The sequence below is a fragment of the Amblyomma maculatum genome, chromosome 3 (genome assembly GCF_055883805.1).
Source record: "Amblyomma maculatum isolate TAMU_Amacu chromosome 3, ASM5588380v1, whole genome shotgun sequence".
NCBI classification, from domain to species: domain Eukaryota; kingdom Metazoa; phylum Arthropoda; class Arachnida; order Ixodida; family Ixodidae; genus Amblyomma; species Amblyomma maculatum.
Window position 1 is genome coordinate 198,642,277 of NC_139346.1, and position 23,641 is coordinate 198,665,917.

Below are 23,641 nucleotides of genomic sequence, written 5' to 3' on the forward strand. Positions count from 1 at the left end.
CCATTTTGGTGAAAGGAAAAGCAGACCTCGTAGACCAAAGCTTTTAAACGTTGGCCTCCAGAGAAGCTTTGCCGCCTTTCTCACGAATGATTTGTCAGACGCCTCCCCGGGAGTGTTGACTACGCGAAACAGCAGTTTTGAAGTCTGGCCGCAGCGGTCAGCTTTCCACACCACGGATCAATGCTGCATATATTTTCCTGATTTCAATACTGTTTATTAACAGAAGTCATAATGGCCGATGTCTTTGCCGTGGGACTTCACACTTTCGGCGATGGCGGGTATGCACCGCACCTACATAAAGTCAACGGCACATGGGTAGCCGGCAACGGATTCGAGATTGGAACAGGCTCTACAGGCCTGTTATCGCTACTATCTGTGATTGGAACAAGCCTGTCCATCGTCGGAGTCGTCCTCACGTTCATCACCTACAGCCTCTTCTCGGACTTGCGCACACTTAGTGGAACATCCCTGCTGAACCTGCTGGCAGCATTTTTCCTATCGCACCTTCTTAGCGTGATTGGAGTAGAAAGACCCAGCGACAAAAGACTCTGCGTGACTTTGGGATTTCTTCTGCACTTTCTGTGGCTCGCAGTTCACTGCTGGCTTGCCGCAATGGCAAGGGACATGTACAAGACCTTCAGAGACAACATCAATCTGCAACCTTCTCCCGCAAGTGAAGACCGTAAGTCGTTCCTCAAGGCGGCAGCGTTTGCTTGGGGACTCCCGTTGGTTTTGACAGGTCTTTCCGCGGTCGTTCATTTTGGAACAGTCCTGGACCAAACGTCCGAAGACCGAGTGACCTGCTGGATCTTGGGGCGTGGCTCGTATCTTTGGACGTTCTGCCTCCCAGCCTTTGTATTAGCCGTATCAGACGTTCGGTACTTCGTCAAGGCAGCCATTCTTACCCGGTACACCGCTAGCCTGCAGATGAACCGCAAGACAAGAGACCGCATGAAGCGAAGACGCTATCTTCAGCTGTTCCTCTACGCCAAGCTGCTGCTCGTCTTGACCCTGACCTGGGTCTGTGGGCTAGCAGCTCAACTGGCGCGTCTCAAGGCCGTCTGGTTCGCTTTCTGCATGCTTGCGTCGGTGCAAGGCTTCTTCGTCGCCCTAGCCTATTCGTGCAACTCGCGTGTGTTCCGCCTGTATAGCAGGTCACTCCGTTCTGGAAGCAGCCGCAAAGGCTACGGTGCGTCAGACCTGTCCGGATCTACCGACCTGGCCTTGCTGACCTGGGAGCCAACGCCGGACGCAGTGTGAACATTTTGTAGCCACCGAGAGACGCTGCTTGAAATGCGCTTGTGCCTGCACTTAACACTTGCGGTAGGCAAGCTTGAAGACAGGTAAAGGATACTGTTCCCATGAGATTGGCCCCGCTGAAGGTAATATCGTTCTTAGGTCCTGACATTTTTTTTCGGAGAAAGTAAATCCTGGTGGGTTAATTTTGCGAAATAAATGTTGAGATATGCTCTGGCTATACTCGTGAAATACAAAAGTTTTTCTGTTCGACTGTACTGCCTCTGGCAACGTACACCTATGACTGATTTCAGGCGCCATTGTTTGCCGTGCATAAAATGCCCCTGTCACTTTAGACTTTAACAATATTTCGTGCAACTGAAGGGGATGGGCACCTGAATCTGTAGCGTTACGATGCCGTGGATCGACGCTAGAAAAAATGAACTTTGCCGGTGGACATTAGACTGCTCTCGAAATGGCGACGGAAAATCGTGAAAGTGATCTCGATCTCTGTGGCCTTAACCGCGAGCGATGTTGCCTTGCCATACGAGGCGCAAATTTTCTTCTGGCATCGGCGACGCTGCGACCATGGTATGTCAGCACGTTCCCATTAGCCACTGGCGCGTACGAATACTAAGGCGCTGTCGGCTTTTTGACATGATAGCTACTGTGACGTGTCTTTTGATAGAAGTCACTCTGGTGATAGCGCATGCCCACAGGTCCACGCTCGCAATTCTGCGCACTCAGTGAGAAATTAAGGTAACTACGTCAGAAACTTAGGGTCGCTAACACCGGGGTGAAGTATTCGTTTTGTAGGTAAAAGCTGGAGGCCCCGCCTTACCCTCATTAGCACCTGTGAATATAGCAAAAGTGTGGGCTTTCTCTAGGAAGGAGGTTGCAAATGCCTTGTCAGAAGTGGCGCTCAGATTTAACTAGACTGAGTGCAGTAGTGCTCTAAATGTGTACAGCCTTCATGGCTATATCGTCAAAGCTGTTGTAGAAGCCCGATAGCTTATCGCGCCAGGGTAACCATCCCTAAAAGAGAGTTATGGGATTTGATTAACCTTGGCACCGAGTGAGAAGAAACGCATATCATGAAGCATCCGAATTTTTTGGACAACTTCGTTTTGGACACACGCATGGTATACGAAATTCTACTGACAGTGCCGTAAAGCTATTCATAATGTTGGTGGAAGTGCGCTCTTTAGTTTCCGACAATATTTCCAAAGTATATGTCTCCTTACTTGTGAATCACTAGGCTTCATTTACCCAGAAACTGGCTCTAAAGCTTTCGTGCTGTATTTGCGTGGAAAACTTATATTGCCAAATTATTCCCCTCCGACATTCGTACACGGCAGAATTTCACAAAAATATTTAAAAGCGGCTGCTATAGGAACTGTTCAATAATCGACGCATGCATATTATTTTTGTGTGTATGACCCTCCAGAACAGAAAGTGAACTCTGTTTTTTTTTAGATCATTGCTTTCATAATACTCTCCAGCGAAATAAATAACAAATTTCAGTGTTTGCTTATTTTCACCTGCGAACTGTTACTTGGATCTGTGTTAGAAATGTGTGATAATAACCTGCTTTGAGGGAGCTGTGTTTGTGTATCTCATTTTCTCGATTGAGTAAAATATAAAATAACTGAGCAAAAATATTGGCGTCTGTGTTTCCTTTTTCTTTCTTTTTTCATGTAATCTCATATTCAAAGAACGTTTTAAATTAATTGTTTTCTCTGCCATTCTAACATTTTTGCAGCTTGCAAAATGCTATCGAAGATCACTTGGACATAGTCGTTCATTCTCAAGAAACCTTCTCAAGCATCCCAAATCTCGTTTAACACTCGCGATTGCGAATACAGGGAGCTTGCATGAAGCGACGCATGCTGGATAATACGGCATGTTGTCGTCATTGTCAGCAGATGACGCAGCGCAGCCGCGTTTATGTCACCGCGTAAAGTGCGCTTAGACGATGCTGGCGCGATCGGACAGACCGAGTGCGAGTTCTTCACGATTCCAGAAATACGCCTCCGCAAATGCTAGAAGGCAAAGGAGCGTTCTGAGTGACGTCTACGCGCATGGCTCGCGCCGGCCAACAGATGCGAGATCGACGCCAATCCGAACAAGCAGCAAACTGTTCGCCGGAACTAGAAATCATTAATTTCGGTGATGTTAGCGGGCAGCAGCAAATACCAGACCCATAGTGCAGTTGTCCACGTGTAGCGCGAACAAGACTCCGCCGCACCGATTTGCGTTTTTCTTCATAACGCCCCCGATTTTTCGGGCACAGCATCGACGCATGTGTTGGTCAAGAATTAGAAATCTGCCGACATCTCACGCGCACGTAAGGCCAGCGCACGACTAGTAGTGTGTTCGCTTGGTGGACCGTGGAAAACGACAAAGCACTCGGTCAATTAAGTGAAACCTGGCTGTGCTGCATGTCGTCGGATGCCAACAAAAACATGTCGGGTCATCCAGCATGCATCACTTCATGCATAATAACACACTTCGGTATAGTTGTCAACGGGGATTCTAAGTTCGATGCTTTATCATCTTTTGATACGCAGAAAAACTTATTATGTAAAGCCTCGTGGCCCGACTCCCTCTTGGGAGTCGGTTTAAACGGTAGTGTTGACCGGTTTTGTCTGGTGCCGTGGGGCTTCAGAACATGACGACATAAATTGAAACCAAAAGGTGCTCCTCCTATCTTTTGAAATTAAGGCAAAGCTTTCTTGCAGTGAAACAGTTGCTCACTACAAAATGAACTTTGTTTCAAGCTCCAAGCTTCTAATGTTAAGTCTCGAAACTAGAAAAATCATTTTTTACCCAGTTTACACCTTGGAAAGCTTAACAATTAAGTGCAGCAACGAGAATGTCATGGCTCTATCAATTTATGTATCAGTCGGCACGACGCAGACAGGAATGAGGCGATTTTGTATTTGCCATTTTCCGCTTGTATCACTCGAAAAGTTTTTGTCTGTCATTAATAGTAGCATACATCGAAATAGCTTATTTAACGAACTTCTATTCTAGAAGTTGTGCTTTGTCGAGTTTCAAATTTTACTCGAGCAAGGGAGAGTAATGTAGTCTCGTAAACATGAATAATTACTTCGCTTCCTTCGCGTTTTACTGCACGGATCATCACGGGCAGCACCGTGTATCTGAACACGCATCTCCACTAGCACGGCTTCTTCAAAGGCGCAAAATGGTTAAATTAGTCTCCTTATATTTTCTATCGTCCAACGATACGCGATACGTACGCAGACAATAAGCGTGCATTGTAAAACACACTGTCAGAATATGTTGACTTAGGCTGCCGTGGTGGCGCAGTGGTTAAAGCGCTTCAATGCTGCACACAAGGATGCGGGATCGAATCCCGGCAGCGGCAGCCTCCTCTCTATGGGGGCAAAAAGTAAGGCACCCCTGTACTGTGCAATATCAGTGCACGTTAAAGAACCTCAGACAGTCAAAATTTCCGGAGCCTTCCATTACGGCGTCTCCCAGTCGGAAAATACTACAGAACTGTGTCAAAAATACTACAAAAAATCCTGGAGTTCTGTCGTAAGCATCAGAGTTTTCCGTAGTTCTGTAGTACTTTTCTGTAGTTCTGTATAGTTTTTCTGTAGTATATTTCTGTTGTCTGTAGTTCTGTAGCAAATTTCTGGTGTTACTACAGAATGTTCTCTTGTCACAACAGGTTTCCCATCAAAAACCGCACAGAAATTCTGTCGTACCAACAGAAAATTTTCTGTAGTTTTTTCCGACTGGCCTGAGTCGCTTTGGAACATAAGCCTCATAACCCAAATCAAATGCGTTATTATAACTCTCTCCCTTACATTTGCTACAACATATATCAGCGAATCACAGTTGTTCGCACGTAAAAGAATATTGCCGTTGTTCTCTCTACATCATTACTCGTCATTACTTCAGTCTATTTTTTGTGTGTATCGGAAGGCAGTAAAAAACATTTATATATTGCTGAATACGAACAGCATGGTTCTGGGTTATTAGAACAGAACTGTAAATATTTATACTCTTGTTAGTTTATGCGCGCAACGGAGATGCGCAAGTGTGATCTCAGCCGTTGTTTCTCTTAAAAGGTTTTCTCGCTTTTCCCTGGCAAAGATTTCTTTCGGTTGCCTATGATTGTGATGCGACTGTATCTCCCTAGGTTTATTCTCAGCTATAATGTAGGTACGTATGAGAGCACAGACCGCTATTTGAATCAAAATTTATTGCAGGTATTTCGGACAGTAGCCGCTGTACTTTTGCACACAGCATTCTTGAAGAGTTAGAGGGAGACGGCTGTTTAATCAGTGTGGCCTCCGATGCACCCTGTCGAGTTCGCCAAATATTCCGAGCACTTGTTTTATCATTTCAGTGATGCTCATATCAGCTGACGCACGCCGACTACAAAGAAGTGTTAGAACAGTGTATTGCTGTAAAAGAAAAAAAAAGGGGGGGGGGGGGGGGTGGAGTGGAGAGGAAAGAACTGGCTTTTTGTCACTGACCAACAAGCCGCTATAAAAATTGAAAAACAGATTCCTGCTGTTGTGGAGATAATTTTAAGCATGCCGAACACACAAGAAAGTGTAAATAAATTTTGTTGCATTGAGCGAAATTTCGCTCCTTGACAGTTTCTTTCAATTTAAACATTTACTCAATACCTATGAATGCCGAGGGTTTCAGTGAAGCTCCTTCAATTAAAGATGGTAATCGCGGCAGTTTTGTTTTTCTTTCCCAAATGCTCAAAGGCAGCCTTCGGGGAATCATATTTTACTTAACACTCAGGGCGCGAATATTGGCCCAGAATCTTTTAAGTCTATGTAACTGTTCGCTGCTCTGTTGTAGGTGTTTCCTGACAGCCGCTAAGCTTCTAGCTATGAAATAAAAAAATTTAATATAACTTTATGGCTTAATTAACCTGCCATAAAAGCACGTCGTATATAGGAAACTTTTAATTACCTCTAAAAAGAAAGATGTCACAAACGTTCCTGTCTGGCTTCATTAATTACGCAGATTTAAAGAATGAATGAAAAAAGCTTAGCAAGAATCGTCCTGTAGTTAAATGTGTAAACGGCCTCATTTGTACACTTACTGCGCAAAACTTTAAAAGTGCGATTGAAAATTTCCAAGGGATGATTTATCACGAGTCGTAATAAATTGCGCGAGGCTTTCGCTTCGCAAACTGTCTGCTGACAGACCGTTTCACGTCACAAGCTCGATAGAGGATGTGGAAAAAAAAAAAAAAAACAGTTGAGAAAATGCGGGCGTCAGAAGTGCCGGGCTATTAGTTGTCGAAATTCGGGCTCGAGAAACCCACGCTGAGTCCTCATCTAAATTAATGTCCAGCCTGTGATAGGCGACGATACCTTAGACGCAGCTGAAATCCGGTCTCCATAAATCAAATTCTGCCGCACTAAGCCATTTTCTGGCACAGTACATAAATATCACCCGCGTATTTGCTAAGCCGTAAAAACGATACTAAATTATCGAGCGTTCATTCGGGACACGGGACGTGCGCATTCGTATTGTTCACTCATGGCCCGTTTAGCTCAGGTTTGGCGCTAGTTCGAGAACGCCTGGCTAAAAGATAATGATTGAGATTGCGAACACGGATACCGAGGTTGCAAATAATCTAAAAAGAAAACAGAAGCTTTTCTGGAAAACGGAAATGAGCCTGTAAAGTGACGGCACTCAAAGCGTTATACGCGTCGTTAGTTTCTCAATATGCTCAGAGTGTGCACTCGAGGGGCTGCGGAAAGAGGATTCCTAAACGCTGCTCGAGGGATGCAGGGAAAGCGGTAAATTTTTCAGTGGTGTTAAGTGCAGACAGACTATGAGCTGAGTGCGATGGTGCCGCGATCGTCTAGTTTCTATATCACAGGAACTGTTGGTTTACAAGCCACTGGTTTCTTGTGTATCAATAAAACTTTAAAAATAGCATGCGCTGCGGTAATGGTTTTGACACGTTAAGTATATTTCAAAAGGTATAAACATGGTGAGTGAAGAACGCGAGCACCGTCTGTTCGGTCAGTTATTGGCTTTTAGGATGGTGTGGCGGGACATGGATACTGCATCATACAGCATTGTTTGGCAAACCTAGCACTCCTGCAGGCTGTTTTCGGTGTTAGTCTTTGTTGTCTGTTCAATAAATTGTTTTTCTTTTTATATTCAATTTGAGGTAAAAAAAGCAAATTATTTTTATGCGTCGCATTACTCGAATATGAAAGGTCCTGGAAAAAAATATATGATACAATATTCGCATCCTGCAAGCGGTGGGATCAGTGCAATAACAAATGTAATTGCGAAAATACGATGAATGAAAATTTTAAAACATGGCCGTAATGCCAACAATTAAATACGGCACAAAAATAAATGCAAATACAAACTAGAAGTACAGAGGAGCTCACTGCGACTAACGCTCCTGACATGATTCTTGTGCCTTATTTATTTATTTATTTATTTATTTATTTATTTATTTATTTATTTATTTATTTATTTATTTATTTATTTATTTATTTATTTATTTATTTATTTATTTATTTATTTATTTATTTATCTATTTATTTATTTATTTATTTCGCAGCACTGTCCCTTCAATATTTTTGCTTGCAAGGCATATAGATATTATATATTCATACATATTGCGAGAAATATTTCGCTACAACAACGAATAGTTACGAAGAAGGAAAAAAAAAACTGAAAATAATAATTTTAATCATTGCCAATAGATATAAGATCATGCCCGAATTACACCCCGCCTTCAGCGTATTACCACATTTGCACATATTCGCATCAGGTCGTTTAACCTATATTATGAAGACACAGTGTTTAATTTTGCTAGAGCGCGTGGAGCAGTGCATCTAGCGAGAGCCCACTCCTAGTCTATGCATGGTACGATGCTTACTGGAGCTTTAATTCAAGCTATCTGGTTTTCGCCTGGATTACGTGCTTGTAAGCAGTAAAGAGCAAAGGCAGGAGAGAGTCTTGCACCATCGTTGCTACAACAAAATCAGGAGCCAATTTCAACCTTTTACCTAGTTATGGACATTTTTCTTTCGCTGCCCTAGTTTTTAGAGTCATTCATGATACGTGTAAATACTTCTTCGCGTGTATCAATACGACCACAAAATGTATATATGGGAAGAGGTGATGCTAATGATGAGAAGTTTCCCCGTGGCTTGTAGGCATTAGCGACCGATGCCGTAGCTCGCCGCGTCACCTCACAAGGTTCCCAAGTAAAATTTTCTTGGGTGCTTAAATCTTTCCAGTATTCCTTTTCAGGAGGACAAGCTCCGTCATGTCCGAGAAACAGGCTCGTTACTAACTGATGCTTCACTACGCTTTTCAACATGCTATAGAATCCACTAAGCCTCCAAGCAGCCTTTCCTAGTACCAGTGGCAACTGATAAGTATCTTTCATTAAAAAATTAATTACACTCCGCAAAGTATGTTTCCAATTTTTTTATCTTTTTTCTCACTTTCCCAGACTACTAGATTTTCTACGGTAGCAGTTTTCGCTCGTTCGTGAACACACGCGCTAAGTTACAACATTATTCAAGGCCTTGAAAATCTTCTACCCGTACGTTTACAGTTAAATTCGCAGCACATATACGAAACAAGAGAGCCTCACAACTCAGCAGGGAAATCTGGATAAACAATATAAAAAGTGTAAATAATTTATTTCTGGGAAGTAAAGTGACCTTAACGGAAACTGCTGCTGAAAGCATGCACTTTTCTTTTCCTTCTACAACTTTGTAGGCACAATAGGAGAGGTCGAGCCTACTATCGGCGACAAATATTCCTGTGTAGATTACAAATAAGCCACGTGAACCTACATTATACATCTCTAGAAAGCAGAGTACAACTAAATCATTGTGCAAAACGTAGAAAACGCGGTACACCTGTCAGAAAAAGAAATATATATATATAGAACTGAATAATCAGTTAACTCCTTAGGGAACAATGCACCATGCATGATAAATTACTAAGAATGACAGCCTGACAGTTGTAATTAGCAAGGAAGGAGAAATATAAAATAGTCACAAACGTATGGAAATGAGAACCGTTGTCCCGAGCATTGATTCAGCGCTGTGAGAGCTCGTTTTAACACCACGCAAGTCAGACAAGAGGCAACAGGTTTTGAAGACTCACCTATCTTTTATTAAGAGCACTGAGGCCCTCTTTAATCTGGTCCTCTAATTCAGGAGGTCTTGCTAACCCAATAATAGGGGAGATAAATAGTCTTCTTCATGGCTGCACGCACACTGTGGGCTGTGTGCGTGGTCAGATCTCTGCAGACAATTCTCCGTGTAGACTGTTCCCAAATGCAGGCGGTTATCGAGTGTTATCAATTTTCTACTCAAAAGAAAATGGAGTTCTATATCATTTTTTATTTGTATGCATATAAATGCTTTTCTCGCCGCATACAACCATGGCTGTAGTAATGTCTAATTTGATAAAAAAGCGCATATTCCGCCGAATAATTTGCCGCTTTGTTGGGTGCTTAATAAACGGGCTTAAACGTGACAGCATTTGTAATGTGACTGTAGAGCTCAGGCTATGCCTAACTTCGCCGAGGTAAAAATCGAAACTTAGCGAAGTGCGGTCTCATTCATTATGCACTAGTTCAGCGGTTGTGGGCGCACCTCGTTACCGTGTCCTTCAGTCGGTAAAAAGATTTAGTTTTTGCTGCATTTTTGTTTTGTAAAGGCCCAGACTATAATGAAGTGTGAATAAGGCTCCCTGTGGGTAGCACACATGATAGGTTTGGTTTGCAGCGTTTAACGTCCCAAAGCGCCCCAGGCTATGAAAGACGCCGTAGTGGAGGGCCCCAGAAATTTCGACCACCTGGGGTTCTTTAACGTGCACTGACATCGCACAGCACACGGGCGCCTTGATTTTCGCCTCCAACGAAAAGCGGCCATTATTCGATCCCGCGTCCTTGGGAACAGTAGTCGAGCGCCGTAACCACTGTGCCACCCCGGCGGGGAGTACACATGAATCCGAACAATTTTAATTGCCGCGAAAGTCACGGAATGAACTCATAAAACGATTAATGCTATGTAACAATTTATTAGGCGAAGGCTGTAGTATTGGCGAGTATAATATTTTATTTATTGGTTACTAAATGCATTTAGAAAAAGGTTAAACATTGGGCGAGCTAGTAGTTATTCACAGTGCAAACAGCGCAAACTAAAAGGGACGAGAAAAGTAGAAGGGACGCAGGACGAGCGCTGTCCTGTGTTCCTTCTTCTTTTCTTGTCCTTCGTAATTTGCGCGGTTCACATTATCACTAATTGCATTCTTTTCAGGAAGTGTGACCGTGACCTCATCACAATGTCGAACGTTGATGTATTCGAACCATTCAGCATTGTGCGTTGCGGTGAGGTCCAGTATGACGCAACTGCGCGCTTACCGCTTATCATGGCTCAGTGTTACGCCAAAGATGCGGAAATCGGAATAGTAAAATTGTGAATAAGGCCACTATAAACAATGGGTCCACAATCAAGACAGGTATGTGCCTCTCTGGGTATAAACTAAATCAACTTACTTAAAGCTGTAGGCACAAAATATTGTTACGTGGTGACAAGGAATAAGACGGCATATCATGGCGACAGGGTGAAGGATGATTTAATCGCTGGCCTAGCGCGAGGGCTCCTCTGCGCCACTGCCGATATTCTTTCTCGCAGCACGTCCCGGGGCCACCGAGCGATCGTCCCGATCGGTTCGTTCAAGACGGTGGTGACGTGGCGTTGAGGATGTTGAAGAAAAGATAGTAGAGATTACTTTGTTTGCCGCCACGATAACAATCAGGACGATGATGCATGGTTGACCCACCTCCCCTAGAGCTCTTCAACCATCCACCACCAAAGCATTCATGGGACCGATCAGCTCGAGGTCGCGTAGGGCGGCTGGGCGGGGGGTTGTATGTTCATGTCCATCGGTTCATTCTGGTCGTTCGGGTCTTTGCTCTGCTCTCGTCGCTGGTAAGTTCGTCTGTGCGCCTTGTCTTCTGATTCAGGCTGGGGGCGTGGCGACGCTGTTGCGGCTGGTCGGGCCTGATCAGGAAGGGCTGGGGCGAAGTTGCATTCAATATCCATGGGCTCTCGGCCGATGGTCCCGGCGTACGGATGGCGTCGATGCTCCAAAGTGAGGATGGGTACACCACACCTTAAACCAAAATGTTACTTGGCGACAAGCAAGAAGACGCACAACATGGCGACAGGGTGAAGGATGATTTAATGACTGGCCTAGCGCGAGGGCTTCTCTTAGGCCACTGCCGATCTTCTTCCTCGCAGCAATATTGACGCGGAAGTATAGTTTGGTGGATGTTGGTAGTATAAAAAAAAATGTTTAAGGTACGCTTAGGCATCGGCCTAAAGGGTATGACGCGGCAGCGGTAATGGCTCCCACCTGCAGTTCTCCTTGCGGATCCTTGTTCGCGGCAATGATCTTTGGTGCTGGCTTATTTGCTCGTCCATCAATATGTGTATTTATTATTCCACGCTTGTTTGTTTGCATACATTCGCAGCCACCACATAATTGTAAAGACCGCTCGACATTGACGCGAAGCTCCACTTAAACGAAGCCGTGCAGTGTGCCTTCGTGGCATAGGAGTAGAGTACCTCATGCGGGATCCAAAGATGACCATGTGCGATTTTCTTCTCCTGCTCCGAGCTATAAGCTTCTACCAACTATAGGATGTCATGGCGTCTCGGCACGTTACACCGCGTCTAACGACCAGAACCAAGTCTCCAGCCGACTACCACTTGCTAGAGGCATGCTTGTGACTTTCCATTTATACGGCGAATTTGAGTATCCTGGGAAACAAGGATTTAGATTCTTTCGTGCTAATACGACTTCCAGAGCACGGCACTTAAAACCAACCTCCTTCCCTCTTGACATAAAATTTCTTTGCCCAGAGCGTACGAATGCAAACTGGCTTGCAGCCGGCGTGCGTACGAATCTCATTTCCCGCATGGAGCAAGGGCATATGCTCCACGCTGCAGTGCCTGTGCATTGAGCCGTATTGGCCATATTGTTCACCCATAAATTACAGGCCAGTGCAGTGCGTAGGATGCGCGTGTTCCACGTCATGTGCTCTTATTTCGTGCATTTTGATGAAGCTCGCATCCGGAGAAGCTTGTGCTTGACGTTCAGAGCGCCCTCTTAGGGAAGATGGAATGGCAGCCAGTCGCTATTTGCATAAAAGAAATCTCCAAGCATGCGGCAAACATTCTGAAGTGCGCCGAAAATGAGTTTGAAGCCGGAGGGTAGGCCGAAGAACGCACGATGAAGACCTTTTGCATAAAAGCCGTGCTCTTCTGGCATAATTTGAGAGGCTCAACGGGTATCCAAGCTGATGGCGCGCCTTCGGGGGCAGGTACCGTCGCGGAACAGCTAAAACCTATATATGAGAAGAGACGCAGACCGGATCCTCTACCTTTTCCTTGTTTACGAGATGCGCATATCCGATCAGTTTAAGGCTCGAGGATCCCGATCTTGCATATCGAATGTATCCGTTTTTCTTCCTAGGAACGAACGCGTTCTCGACGCTGCATCGTTCGGAGAATTTCTTTACTTACGTTCGATCAATGTTTGATACACCCCGCCCCTCCCCTGCGATCAAAGCAAGATGAGCAGGTTAACCTTGAATGTAGCAGATTTCCTCTCATTTTTGTTATACTCCAAAAGCATTTAAAATTTAAGTTTAAAGCGACAACAATGAAATCCCAAAGATGGGGCTGCTGGCAAAGCGCCCTTTGGAATAAGTGCCATATAGAGACATGTCGTTTTTAAAGAAAGCAAATTAAAGTAGCAATTATAACGATTGAGCAGTTTTCACTTTACTCTGCAGGAGGCATTCTTAGGGAGCATGTGAACACGTAAATTATTACAAGAGGGCTGACGCGAGCTGGTTCGGACCAGCTGGTTCATGTTTATGCAATAAGAAGGTAACAACCCAGTCAATTCTTCTCTCCGATGACACCTACAAATTCTCTTACGTTCTAGTAGAACTGATAACTTTTATTCCTTGGCCATTCACAAGCTGCAATAAGCGCCACATTTTAAACCAGGTGTTCATACTATCGAGTTTTATTCTGCCACGCGTCACCACTGCTTCTTGGTGGGCAGTGTCTAGTCATTACAGGCGTGATAACAATAACGAACCTAGGTTATTTTTGGTAGCAACCGTAGATACATCACTCTGAGTACGTTCCCTAACCGCGACCTGAGTTAAGGGACTAGGGAAGAGGTGCAACGGGTAACCATTTAAATGCCATAGAAGCTACGCTGTCTCTGGTTGAATTCGCGACTTGCACACAGCTTGCATGAAAGTAGCCAATTTATTCACACTTCTTCTTCCATTAAGCTCACGGGTACTGAAAATAAAGTTAGGTGATAGTTATTTCTCTCTAGTCTTCGTTGTTGTTCCTAGAGCTAAAGTAGTTATCCACGCGAATCTCCACAAGCCGGGCTTAGAGGCGTACCCTAGACGTAATAAATCAGTGCGAAGAGCAGGTCTCTCTCATAATACTGAAAGCTGTTGCCATAGCGAAACCACTGCGCCGGGAGAAACACAGAGGCGCACGCTAAACGACAAACGAAGTACTATCAACAAGTTCACAAAACGCAGGAAGCGAAAAGAAAACGAGCGAAAATCCTGGCAGCGCAGCAATAACAAATCCACCTGAAGTTCACGCTCGGTCGTCTCTACTCAGCAGCACAGCCCAACTGCGTTGTTTCCTCCGCTCCCCTTCGCCACGCGCGTGAATCGAAAACAGCGCACAGTGCGTGTTCGTTTCTCAGTTGTTACTATGGAAACGGCACAACGCAGATCCATTACACTGATGAACTGCTTAGGCTCGCTTGTGGCATGATACCACCCAGGCTGCTGCCATCCGCATAATTTTTCCGGTCTTATAGCAACGGTAGTCGGCCTCTGATGGTGGCGTATCGCAGTAATTTTGACCAATTATCCGAGCTGAAACATGTTGCATGCCAAAAGACAGGTGGAGATGCCAGAAGTACGCTAGTTATTTTCCCATGTTTGTCAGTAGAAGCATTAATTTTCGAAGCAGAACGGCTTGCACAGGGGATGTGTGATGATTCTATCGCGAGTCTGTTTAACGATAATTTGAATGGTTTCTAGCAGTCACAATAGTTTGGTGTCGGGTTGTCGGTACCGCATAACGGACGCAACAGCTTGAGAAATACAAACATTGATCATCGGAACCACGATATCTGGTTACAAGCCTGTTTTATTTGTGTGCAAAAGGGTTAAATAGGTTAGACGAAAGGATAGAAAACAAGATAATTGCTGTGAGGTAATCAAAATTAAGAGAGTTAGGCCAAGCATTCAATTACCTTAACAATTACATAATGAAGTTGAGTGGATGAACACTGACGCTGCAAAAGGCGGTAAAAAAGGATAACAATTTAAAAGGATAACTTGGCGAAATGCAGCCGATGGAAAAAAGAATCACAGATGGCTTAGGGAAGTATTTTCATTTGGGTCCGCTGTGTCACTGGACTTAGCATGTTCGGAGAGACGTTCTTTAAGGGTGACAGCTTCCAGGATTCACGGCGAGTCTTTATGTAAGATATGGAGGTTTAATTAGGCAAAACGACTTATCGGCTAGCCTAAGCTTCTTGATTTACAGTTTACGTCATTGAAATCTAAATATTACTTCTTTCTTTAAGGGAGCAGCCTATTTTTAGTAAAAAGAAGAAAACGCAGAAGAGAGGGGGAATACAAAAAACAATGTCAAGTTCTAAAAGGATACTCCACGAAAAGGGACCAACCAAAAATAAAAGCTTTTCGATTTCTGCCCAGATTTATCCAGAAAACACGAGAAGGTCTCTTTGAATGCCCCATAATCTAAGGAGTCCTATAAGAGGCTTCAGACAATAGATGTATTTGCATGGAAAATAACGCTCATTCCACTATTTTACTATCAGATCTGCTTTACACAAGTTCTCTTTTTCTCTGGGGTGAACAGTAATTGGGAAGAATAATCTTAACCACTGACGGCCAGTTCTTTGCTATGATAGCACTGTAAAGGCAGATGCCGACAGAATCAGTCTTTAAAAGGAACTCCGAGAAAACAGTGTAGGTTGCGAGATATTGAAGGAGCAAAGGAGATGATGAAATATCCTTCCGGACAGTTCCGAAGTTGGAACGGTATGAAAGCGTACCATCTGTCCGGTGTTGTTTGCTTACAAGTTTTTTTCTCAGTTCTTTTTATATCTGCGCATTTCAATCATTAAATTATTTTTCTTCCTTTCCGTCACATTTTTCTCTCAGCTTCTATTTGGTTTACAAGCAGCGTCGATGCTATGCTTGCTATGTCTTCCTAGTAAACTTGACATCGTTTGAGAAACTGCGCTCGACAAAAGTTCCATCGACAACCGATAAAATTTGGAAAGGGGGGGGGGATGCTGAAATGCTGCGCAAGCTCACCGCACAAAAAACGGAGAGTTGCCGCAGCTGAAGTTCATTAGAGAGCTTTGATGGGTCAAAAAAATAGGTGCTACTCTCAAGAGTGGAGAATGCCTTAAGAAAGAGCTAACTCATTTTTCCTGCACTTCGTGCAAGCAAATAGTGACATACAACAATCCGAACAGCTTCAGCAAAAAAAAAAGTAACACTAGAAGCCGCAAGATATCTAAATTCTTTTATTACAGACACTTTCAAATCCTTGCCTATTTCATATTTAATTAATGGCAGTATGTATATGCACGGGTTTCCGATAAAAGTGCCTCGTACTTATGCAATATTGGTCGTTTTAATATTTTCTTCATTCTACGTCGACTGCACTTCGCCTCCCTGTTCAATGGCTTGTTTCTGACAACCAAAACACTACGCGGCATCCCTTAATTCGCATTTTTGTTTTCTGCCCACAGTTATTGCGTCATAACCTGATTGTGTAATACCGAGCGATGCAAGTTCTTTTCTGCTTATCCCTATTTGCAGTCTTGATAAGATGACACTGCCGCTCTCCTGGGACAGAAGGAAGAACAGGCGAAAGCCGCCAACCTCACTTACCTTTCTTTTCGCAAAAGCGTCAAGCAAAAGCCTGTACTTGTGGGAAGTCATTACGAACACATGCTGTAGGTGGGAATAAAGTAAGCGCGCAGCCAAACCTGTCATCGCCGCGATGGCATCGGGGCTTTGACTTTGGCGTCCTCGTCAGCAGTGCGTGACAGCTAAGCTGGCAACACCACCACCGTTGGTAATCTCCCTTTGATCGACGCTGCTTTCCGTGCGGGGCGACACGTTGTGACTGCGCCTGACTGGTTACGTGCAGCACAGGGGGAGCTGGCCTCCCATAGAGGTAACTCTTATTTCAGGAAACAACCACACGACTGAGTTGGCCCCTCACCGATTTACTTTATTTCTTTATTTACTTACACCGACTTATCAGGAGAGGATGAAGCGTGACATCGGCAGCGCTTAATCTTCTTCAGCAAAGAAAAAAAAAACAACTTCGAGAAATAGAATTAAGTTATACACGTTTGGACAAAAACGTTAAAGGGCGGTTATCATCGTGTAATAAGAAATTCAGCTAGAAACGGTAGCTATGATGAACATTTTTATGTTTTTAATTTATTTTTGCTTGTCTTACAGAGTCGTTGAATGTTAATCCAGTTGGTATAGCACGGAGCGTCATTATTTTAAGAACCGCACCCTGTTACCTGTTGCCATGACGTCATCTATAAAATCACCACATGCTGACGAATCAGCGCGGTGCGATTTTACGCAACTCCCGCAGTACCGAGACACGTTAGCGTCGAAGAAGGTAAATGGGGCGGCCTGCTGCAAGCGAGGCCTTTGAACCTGTTGTCATGCTCCTGTCGCTTAGGGTTCGTATCAAGATTAGCTGGCTGTTTTCAAATCGTGTGCTAGTCTGAGTATTGTGAAAGAACGCTAAAAGAGTGCAAATTGGCGTAACAGGAAAACTGCATAACTAACTTTACCCGAATCCGCCTTTCTGAGTTCATGCAGTCTAGCGCAAATAGCTCGCATGTCAGTGTTATGCGAAATTTGGTGAACTCGAGCTCGTCATTTCTCTGCTTTAACTTATTTGCCTACGAACGAAATGCTTGAAATCGTAGAAGTTTTTGCGATGTCAGAATTCTCCTCGTGCTCTAGATGTAATTTATTTCTATTTTTCGTCCAATATGAGGTTTGGCCCAAAAAGCCTGCAAAATACATTTGTCATTTATACTGGAGACAAGTACACGTGGTTCGCGCACATCGTTTATAGGATGTAAGACACAAAAATACGAGTACCAATACTTTTCGAGCTTGTGCACCTCCTCTGTGACTCTGCAGTTCAAATACAAACGCCCTGTTCCGGCATTACTCCCTAGCTCAATGGAAACAATTCCTCGTATACCTGCCCTAACTGCACAACACACCCTCTGCTCTAAAGCACTTTTTTTTTTTTTTTTGCAATCCGTAGACATTAAGCACTCTAACCTTCTCTAACAGGTAAGGCAACTTCTCAACAGCAATAAAGTGCAAATGAACACTAACGTTTTTTTCCAAGAATTGGATAGAGCACCAGACTAGATGCTGTGCAGATTTACGAAGGCTTACGAAAATGTACACTGGAAAGAGGCAGTGCGAATGAACAAAACATTTGAAATCATGAATAGCACTCAAGTAGTCAGTGGTCCACAAGAGAGAGAAGCACAAATAATGTTTATCGAAAATAAAACCAAATATTATTAGGCAGCAAAATAATAACTTGCAGAGACTTGAATAATAGTTGAAAAAACAACACAGGGAAGAGTGCAGATTTAATTTTCACAACAAAATCTCTCATTTGCTTCAGCGTAAAACCGGCCATGTGTTTCGGGGACCCAGGGTGTTCTGTCACTCTGAGAATTTGAAGCTATACAAAGATAGCTAAACGAAAGTTGTGTTTGTACGTGGGGTATCCAGTGACTCGGAAGCGAGTTGTGAGGATAATTGTCACCGTGTCATCGTATTAAATGCAATAATTTGCATTTTATTACTGCATTTAGGCTTCATGCTTATACTGAAAACTTGGAGATAGTGGAACCGGATAACTGCTCCATTTTATAGAATTTTAATAAGGGTTTATAGAATTTTAATAAGTGTATGTGTCCTTAGATACGCGACACCAGCCCAAGACGCCTTCTTACGCCGGTCAGACCATTGCGCTCGGCGCGAAGCTCCTGCCTGATAAAAAAAAGCTGCTGCTTATAACGCTTTAGTTAGAGAAGAATGTAAAGACTAATGACTATGATAGCTGCCAGCATTAACGGCGATAACCTCTAGAGTTTTCTGCTTAGGTAAAATTGTTGTTGTTTATGTGTTACCCACCCCTTATGTAATGCCCCAATATTGGGGGCGTTTAAGGTAATCAACTGAAGGGTTCTTGACCAACGCTTTTCAATGGAGACATAAAGCAAGGCGCCTGAGTGCTGTAGGATGTGAGTGATAATAATTGGTTTACAGCAAAGTAAAGACGCGGTATCTGTCACATGTTTTTCTGTGGACACCTGAACATCGCCGTAAGGGAAGAGAAGAAGGTTGGAATGAAAGCGTAAAGAGGGAAAGAGGGGAAGTAACAGAGGGCATGGAGTAAATTGGATTCCTTGGGTATGCTACAACATGGGGATCTTCAGCAAGCACTGACATAGCACAGCACACGACCACCTCTTTTTCGAAGCTATCGAAACACAACCGCCGGCGGTCAGCTTCGAACCCGCGTATTCCGGTACTCCGGTACAGTACTCGGACACCTTAACCACTGCGCCAGTGCGGCTGGGCGCGAAGTCAGTGCACGTTAAAGAACCCTTGGTAGTCGATATTTCCGGAGCACTCTACTACAGCGTCTCTCATAGCCTGAGTCGCTTTGGGACGTTTAACTCCATAAGCCGAACTAAACCAAAAGAAAGATCCTGAAAGTAACTTTGAACGCCCTGCATTTATGGCGAGTCGAGAATACCAGTCCACGAACTTAGTTTGTGATCATCCTAAACTGCAATATAGACCCCAATATCAGTATACACTTGTCAAGGGCACTGCTATAGTGTAGAGGTGGACGTTGTGCCGAGGAATTGCTCTTGGCAGTCGAATGAAAGTACATTTATTGCAACAACAGAAATTATTAGCTTTATCAGCACCTCTGATGTTAGCAATGCAGCCATGGAATTTTTACTTGAAGTTTTGCAATGAGAAAAGCGTTTTTTTCTTTTTTTTTTTTTTTGCTAAGCAAGAAGTCTGTTTAAAAGAAGCGTGTTAATTTCGCACACAAATCGCATTTGGTCTGCAGTATTTTTAATACCAAACTTGTTTGTGATACTCTTGATTCAAATGAAAGAAGTCGGGTGTTCCTATCATATGCGGTGACGGCGAAACAAAAGAAGCCGCTTCCCCAGTGCTAACACTGAAGGCGCCATCTTGTGCTGTTTCCAGCAACTCTATAACAGCAAAACTCGAGGCAACGGAAGGTTGTTCAAAATCGCACAAGATGGCGCCACCCTGTACATGGCCACCGAAGAAAGTGATAGATACTGTGACTTCCATACCACAAAAACCAACTTAAACAAAAATACAAAAAAAAAATGTGAAATGAAAAGGCGGTATTAAAGGCACTATCGCGTCTACTCTTAAGGCGAAACTTGAGCCTTCTGCCAATTTAAGCCGCTAAACCACGTATATACAACGCCAAACCACGCTTAAAAGATTTCGCTCATATAACAAAGTTGTAGTCATGCTGAAACCAACACCACATTTTTTTCTGCGAGTTCTATCCAGCACTATTTGCCCGCCTCTGCCAAAAGTGGCGAAAAATTCTAGCAGCCTATTTTCACCAAATAAGCGCGAAATAATGGAATGTTAATTAATATGAACTTATGGCTACAAGAGTAAAGTGATAGACAACTACTTTACTTTCTGCTCTTGTTATAACAGGTGAGGTTGAAGGAGATTGCAAGGTGAGCAGCGAAAAGGAAAAAAATTAAAAGAAAAGTACAACATAGAACATTTTTTATTCATCCCCGATGATAATTTGCTTCAGGCAATGTTATATGCAGTCTCTACAATGTAAAAAAAAAAGTTCAAAATTCTTTCCGGTGTGCTCTTCAACGTTCTACTAAAACAAAAGCCCAAGATTGTTTTATTTTTTAGGTGCAGCCATATATTCTCTCCCTTTTCCCCACAATGCGACGAAATATACAGTACTTCCATTTTGAAGCAGCAGTTCTTCGAAGACAATCCATTTCACAGTTCTATTTACTACCTTAAGTTTCATGTTTCATTTTGGCCGACTGGTAAACAAAAAATATGTAAAAAAAGTCGGATTCCAGTTTTCTGTCGAGACACTTCAACTACTGAGGTTGAAACAAAATAACCCTGTTTAAGTGCACGCATGGAAACTTCGAACTTAGGTGAGTTGGAGAGAGGGGGCGAAGCTGCCAACAATGAAGCGACAAAAAACTTGCGCGGCAGCTCTGTGCTTCCCAGTGGAGCCAAGTCTGGCCTGTCGCACCTGGCTGGTTCCGGTGGGCCCCTCCGGCAGCCGAGCCACTGTTGTGGTCATCGATTTATCGACGTCATGGGTCGAAGAAAGAGGCCAGTGGAGCCGCGAACACGGACCGACGCAAGAGTGCGTGATTTCGTAGACGTGTGTGGCGTGTTCGCGCGAAGCAGCAGCCTGAAAGAAATGAGTAAATAAGCGATCTGGATTTCTCGCACTCGATGGTGATCTCAAAGTGCCGCCGCCCAATACAGCATCGCTGTGACTTCCTTTTCTAGACGCTTTTTTTGACAGCAGCCGGCAGATGCTGGATTCAGAGACGTCATCCAGATATGAGGAGGCGTTCGGAGGGAACGGCAGAGCGATATCATGAAAAGAGCCGAGGAAGCGCTTTTCTTTGTTATGTTTTGAAAGGGTTGGAACCTGCATGAGTAGAGAAAGATTACTGGATGCGGAGAACCTCATCAAGGTGCTTTTATGGTGTCATTTTTTCGCAACTTAGTACGGCTTACATCAGGCAATCGAACCTTTTTATGGGGAAGGGCTGTGTCGTCAAATTTGTCCTACCTTATAATATTTCAGACATTGAACTGGCCAGACTACACCCCCGCCTGAGCTGTACTATAATTTGACTTACAAATTCGATAATAAAAAGAGTTAGATAGGTAAATCCACCAGGAATAATGCACTAGTGGATCAACTAACTGAGTACAGCTTCGACTGAGTAACTGTGTTGTAGATCAAACGATAGGGAAGTGGACTAATGTCAGATTATAATTCAATCAATTCATCATCATCATCATCATCAGCCTGATTATACCCACTGCAGGGCGAAGGCCTCTCTCATATTTCTCCACTTAACCCGGTTCTGTGCTAGCTGCATCCACTTGACCCCTGCGAACTTCTTAATCTCATCCGCCCACCTAACTTTCTGCCGCCCCCTGCTACGCTTTCCTTCCCTTGGAATCCAGTTTGTTACCCTCAGCGACCATCGGTTATCCTCTCTTCGCACTACATGTCCTGCCCATGTCCATTTCTTCTTCCTAATTTCCACTAGAATGTCGGTAACTTGAGTTATTTCTCTGACCCACTCTGCACGCTTTCTATCTCTTAATGTTACTCCTACCATTTTTCGTTCCATAGCCCTCTGGGTTGTCCTCAACTTAAGTAGAACTCTCTTAGTTAGCCTCCACGTTTCAGCCCCATAGGTGAGTACAGGCAAGATGCAACTGTTGTATACTTTCCTCTTGAGCGATACCGGTAAGCTGCTAGTCGTAATCTGCGAGTGCTTGCCAAATGCGCTCCATCCCAATCTTATTCTTCTTGTTATTTCCTTTTCATGGTCCGGATCTGCGGTTAATACCTGTCCTAAGTAGACATATTCGCCTACTACTTCCAGTATTTCGCTACCTAATGTAAACTGCTGTTCCTTCCCGAGGCTGTTGAACATTACCTTAGTCTTCTGCATATTGATTTTCAAGCCTACCTTTCTACTTTTTCTGTCTAGGTCATCAATCATTATTTGCAGTTCATCCCCCGAGTTGCTTAGCAAGGCATTTCATCAGGCAATCAATTAATCATCAGCAAACCAATCAGTTACTCGTCAATCAGTCAGTCAGGCAGTCAGTCGGTGGGTTGGTCTTATGCTGTAAATGTTACAAGCGATTAGTATAGAGCTGCTGAAGCACAATATATCATATATTCACTTTCAAACTTATTTTTCATGAAAATTGAGCGACCGGGTGCTTGAAGTGACACTCGCGTTCTTATTATAGGCACAGCGCTCAGGAGCGTTTTAGGTCAACAGCACAGCATATCTATCTCCGAAAACCGGGGAGGCCGGTCACCAGGATGCGGTTATCGATCCAGCTATACTGAAGCTTGCAACAACGTGATTTCAGCCTTCTTCCCGAAACGACGCACCAAGAACATAAAAAAAAAAAAAATGTTATGTCCTCAGGGCGCACCGGCTGCAAAAGATTGAATTCGCGGCGAAGCCTTTTCAGAAAGGAGATCCTTTATGCCCGCTCGATGAAAGCATGGCGTCCACGAGTTCCCATAGACTGGTCCCTTGCTTTTAAACTTTCTACCATTTTTCTTAACTTCAGTACGTTACATTCGCGATTGAAACCTGTAGTGACTGGCACGAAAAAATAAGGCTCAGATGGTCGCTGCTGAAGTGGAAAAATTGCACGCGACCTGAGCAGCAAATTAAAATTGAAAAGAGAAGGAACTTTGTATTACGTCCATGCATCACCATTAGGGCCCAACCCTGCAAGCAAGCGACGCTAAATGTTTTGAACCTGGCCACGTACTCGGTATTATTCAGCACATATGGCTATTCAAACTGCTTTATAGGTAATATTTTCTACCATGAGGAGGCGCCTCAGGTGTTATAAACGGCGGTGCTAAAAAAGACCGCTTCTGGGTGCCACCTAAAAAGAGTCGGGCTTGTTTGAAACATTCCCTGATAATCTTGCATTTCATTGTCGACTGTAGTGATCTGGTGTGAGTCGGTATTCTCCTGAGCGACGATGGAAAAGTACTTAACAAGAGAGAATAAAGAAATCGCTTTCTGGCGTGGGAAGAGGAGTAATTTGAACGCGGGCCAATGGTATACACGTGGTGAAAATTTAGGATCTATATAACGAGACTGGACACATAGTTTCTATTGACAGAACTGGCAGCGCGATGATTCGCACTCAGCCTTGCAGGTGAGAAAAACTCTGTGATTGTTTGAAAGAGCCCTGAACAAGGGTTGAGGGGGAGCCTTATTTCGCAAGCCGTTGCACCGTTTCGACAAGGGGACTTGTCTTCGTCTGGGCAGCCGAAGACAAGTCCCCGTGTCGAAACGTTGGCTCGGCTTGCGAACAGAG

At 43.9% G+C, this 23,641-nt stretch overlaps 1 protein-coding gene across 1 annotated transcript; it reads left to right on the forward strand.

Annotated features, from left to right (window-relative positions):
- Positions 1-231: 231 nt before the first annotated feature.
- On the forward strand, positions 232-1,260 carry LOC146197384 (adhesion G protein-coupled receptor E3-like). Its single transcript, XM_084596478.1, has one exon. The coding sequence runs from the start codon at positions 232-234 to the stop codon at positions 1,258-1,260; it is 1,029 nt and encodes a 342-aa protein (XP_084452604.1).
- Positions 1,261-23,641: the final 22,381 nt, after the last annotated feature.

Coding starts and splice junctions, on each gene's coding strand:
- LOC146197384 (XM_084596478.1), top strand. CDS start 232: ATGGCCGATGTCTTTGCCGTGGGACTTCACACTTTCGGCGATGGCGGG.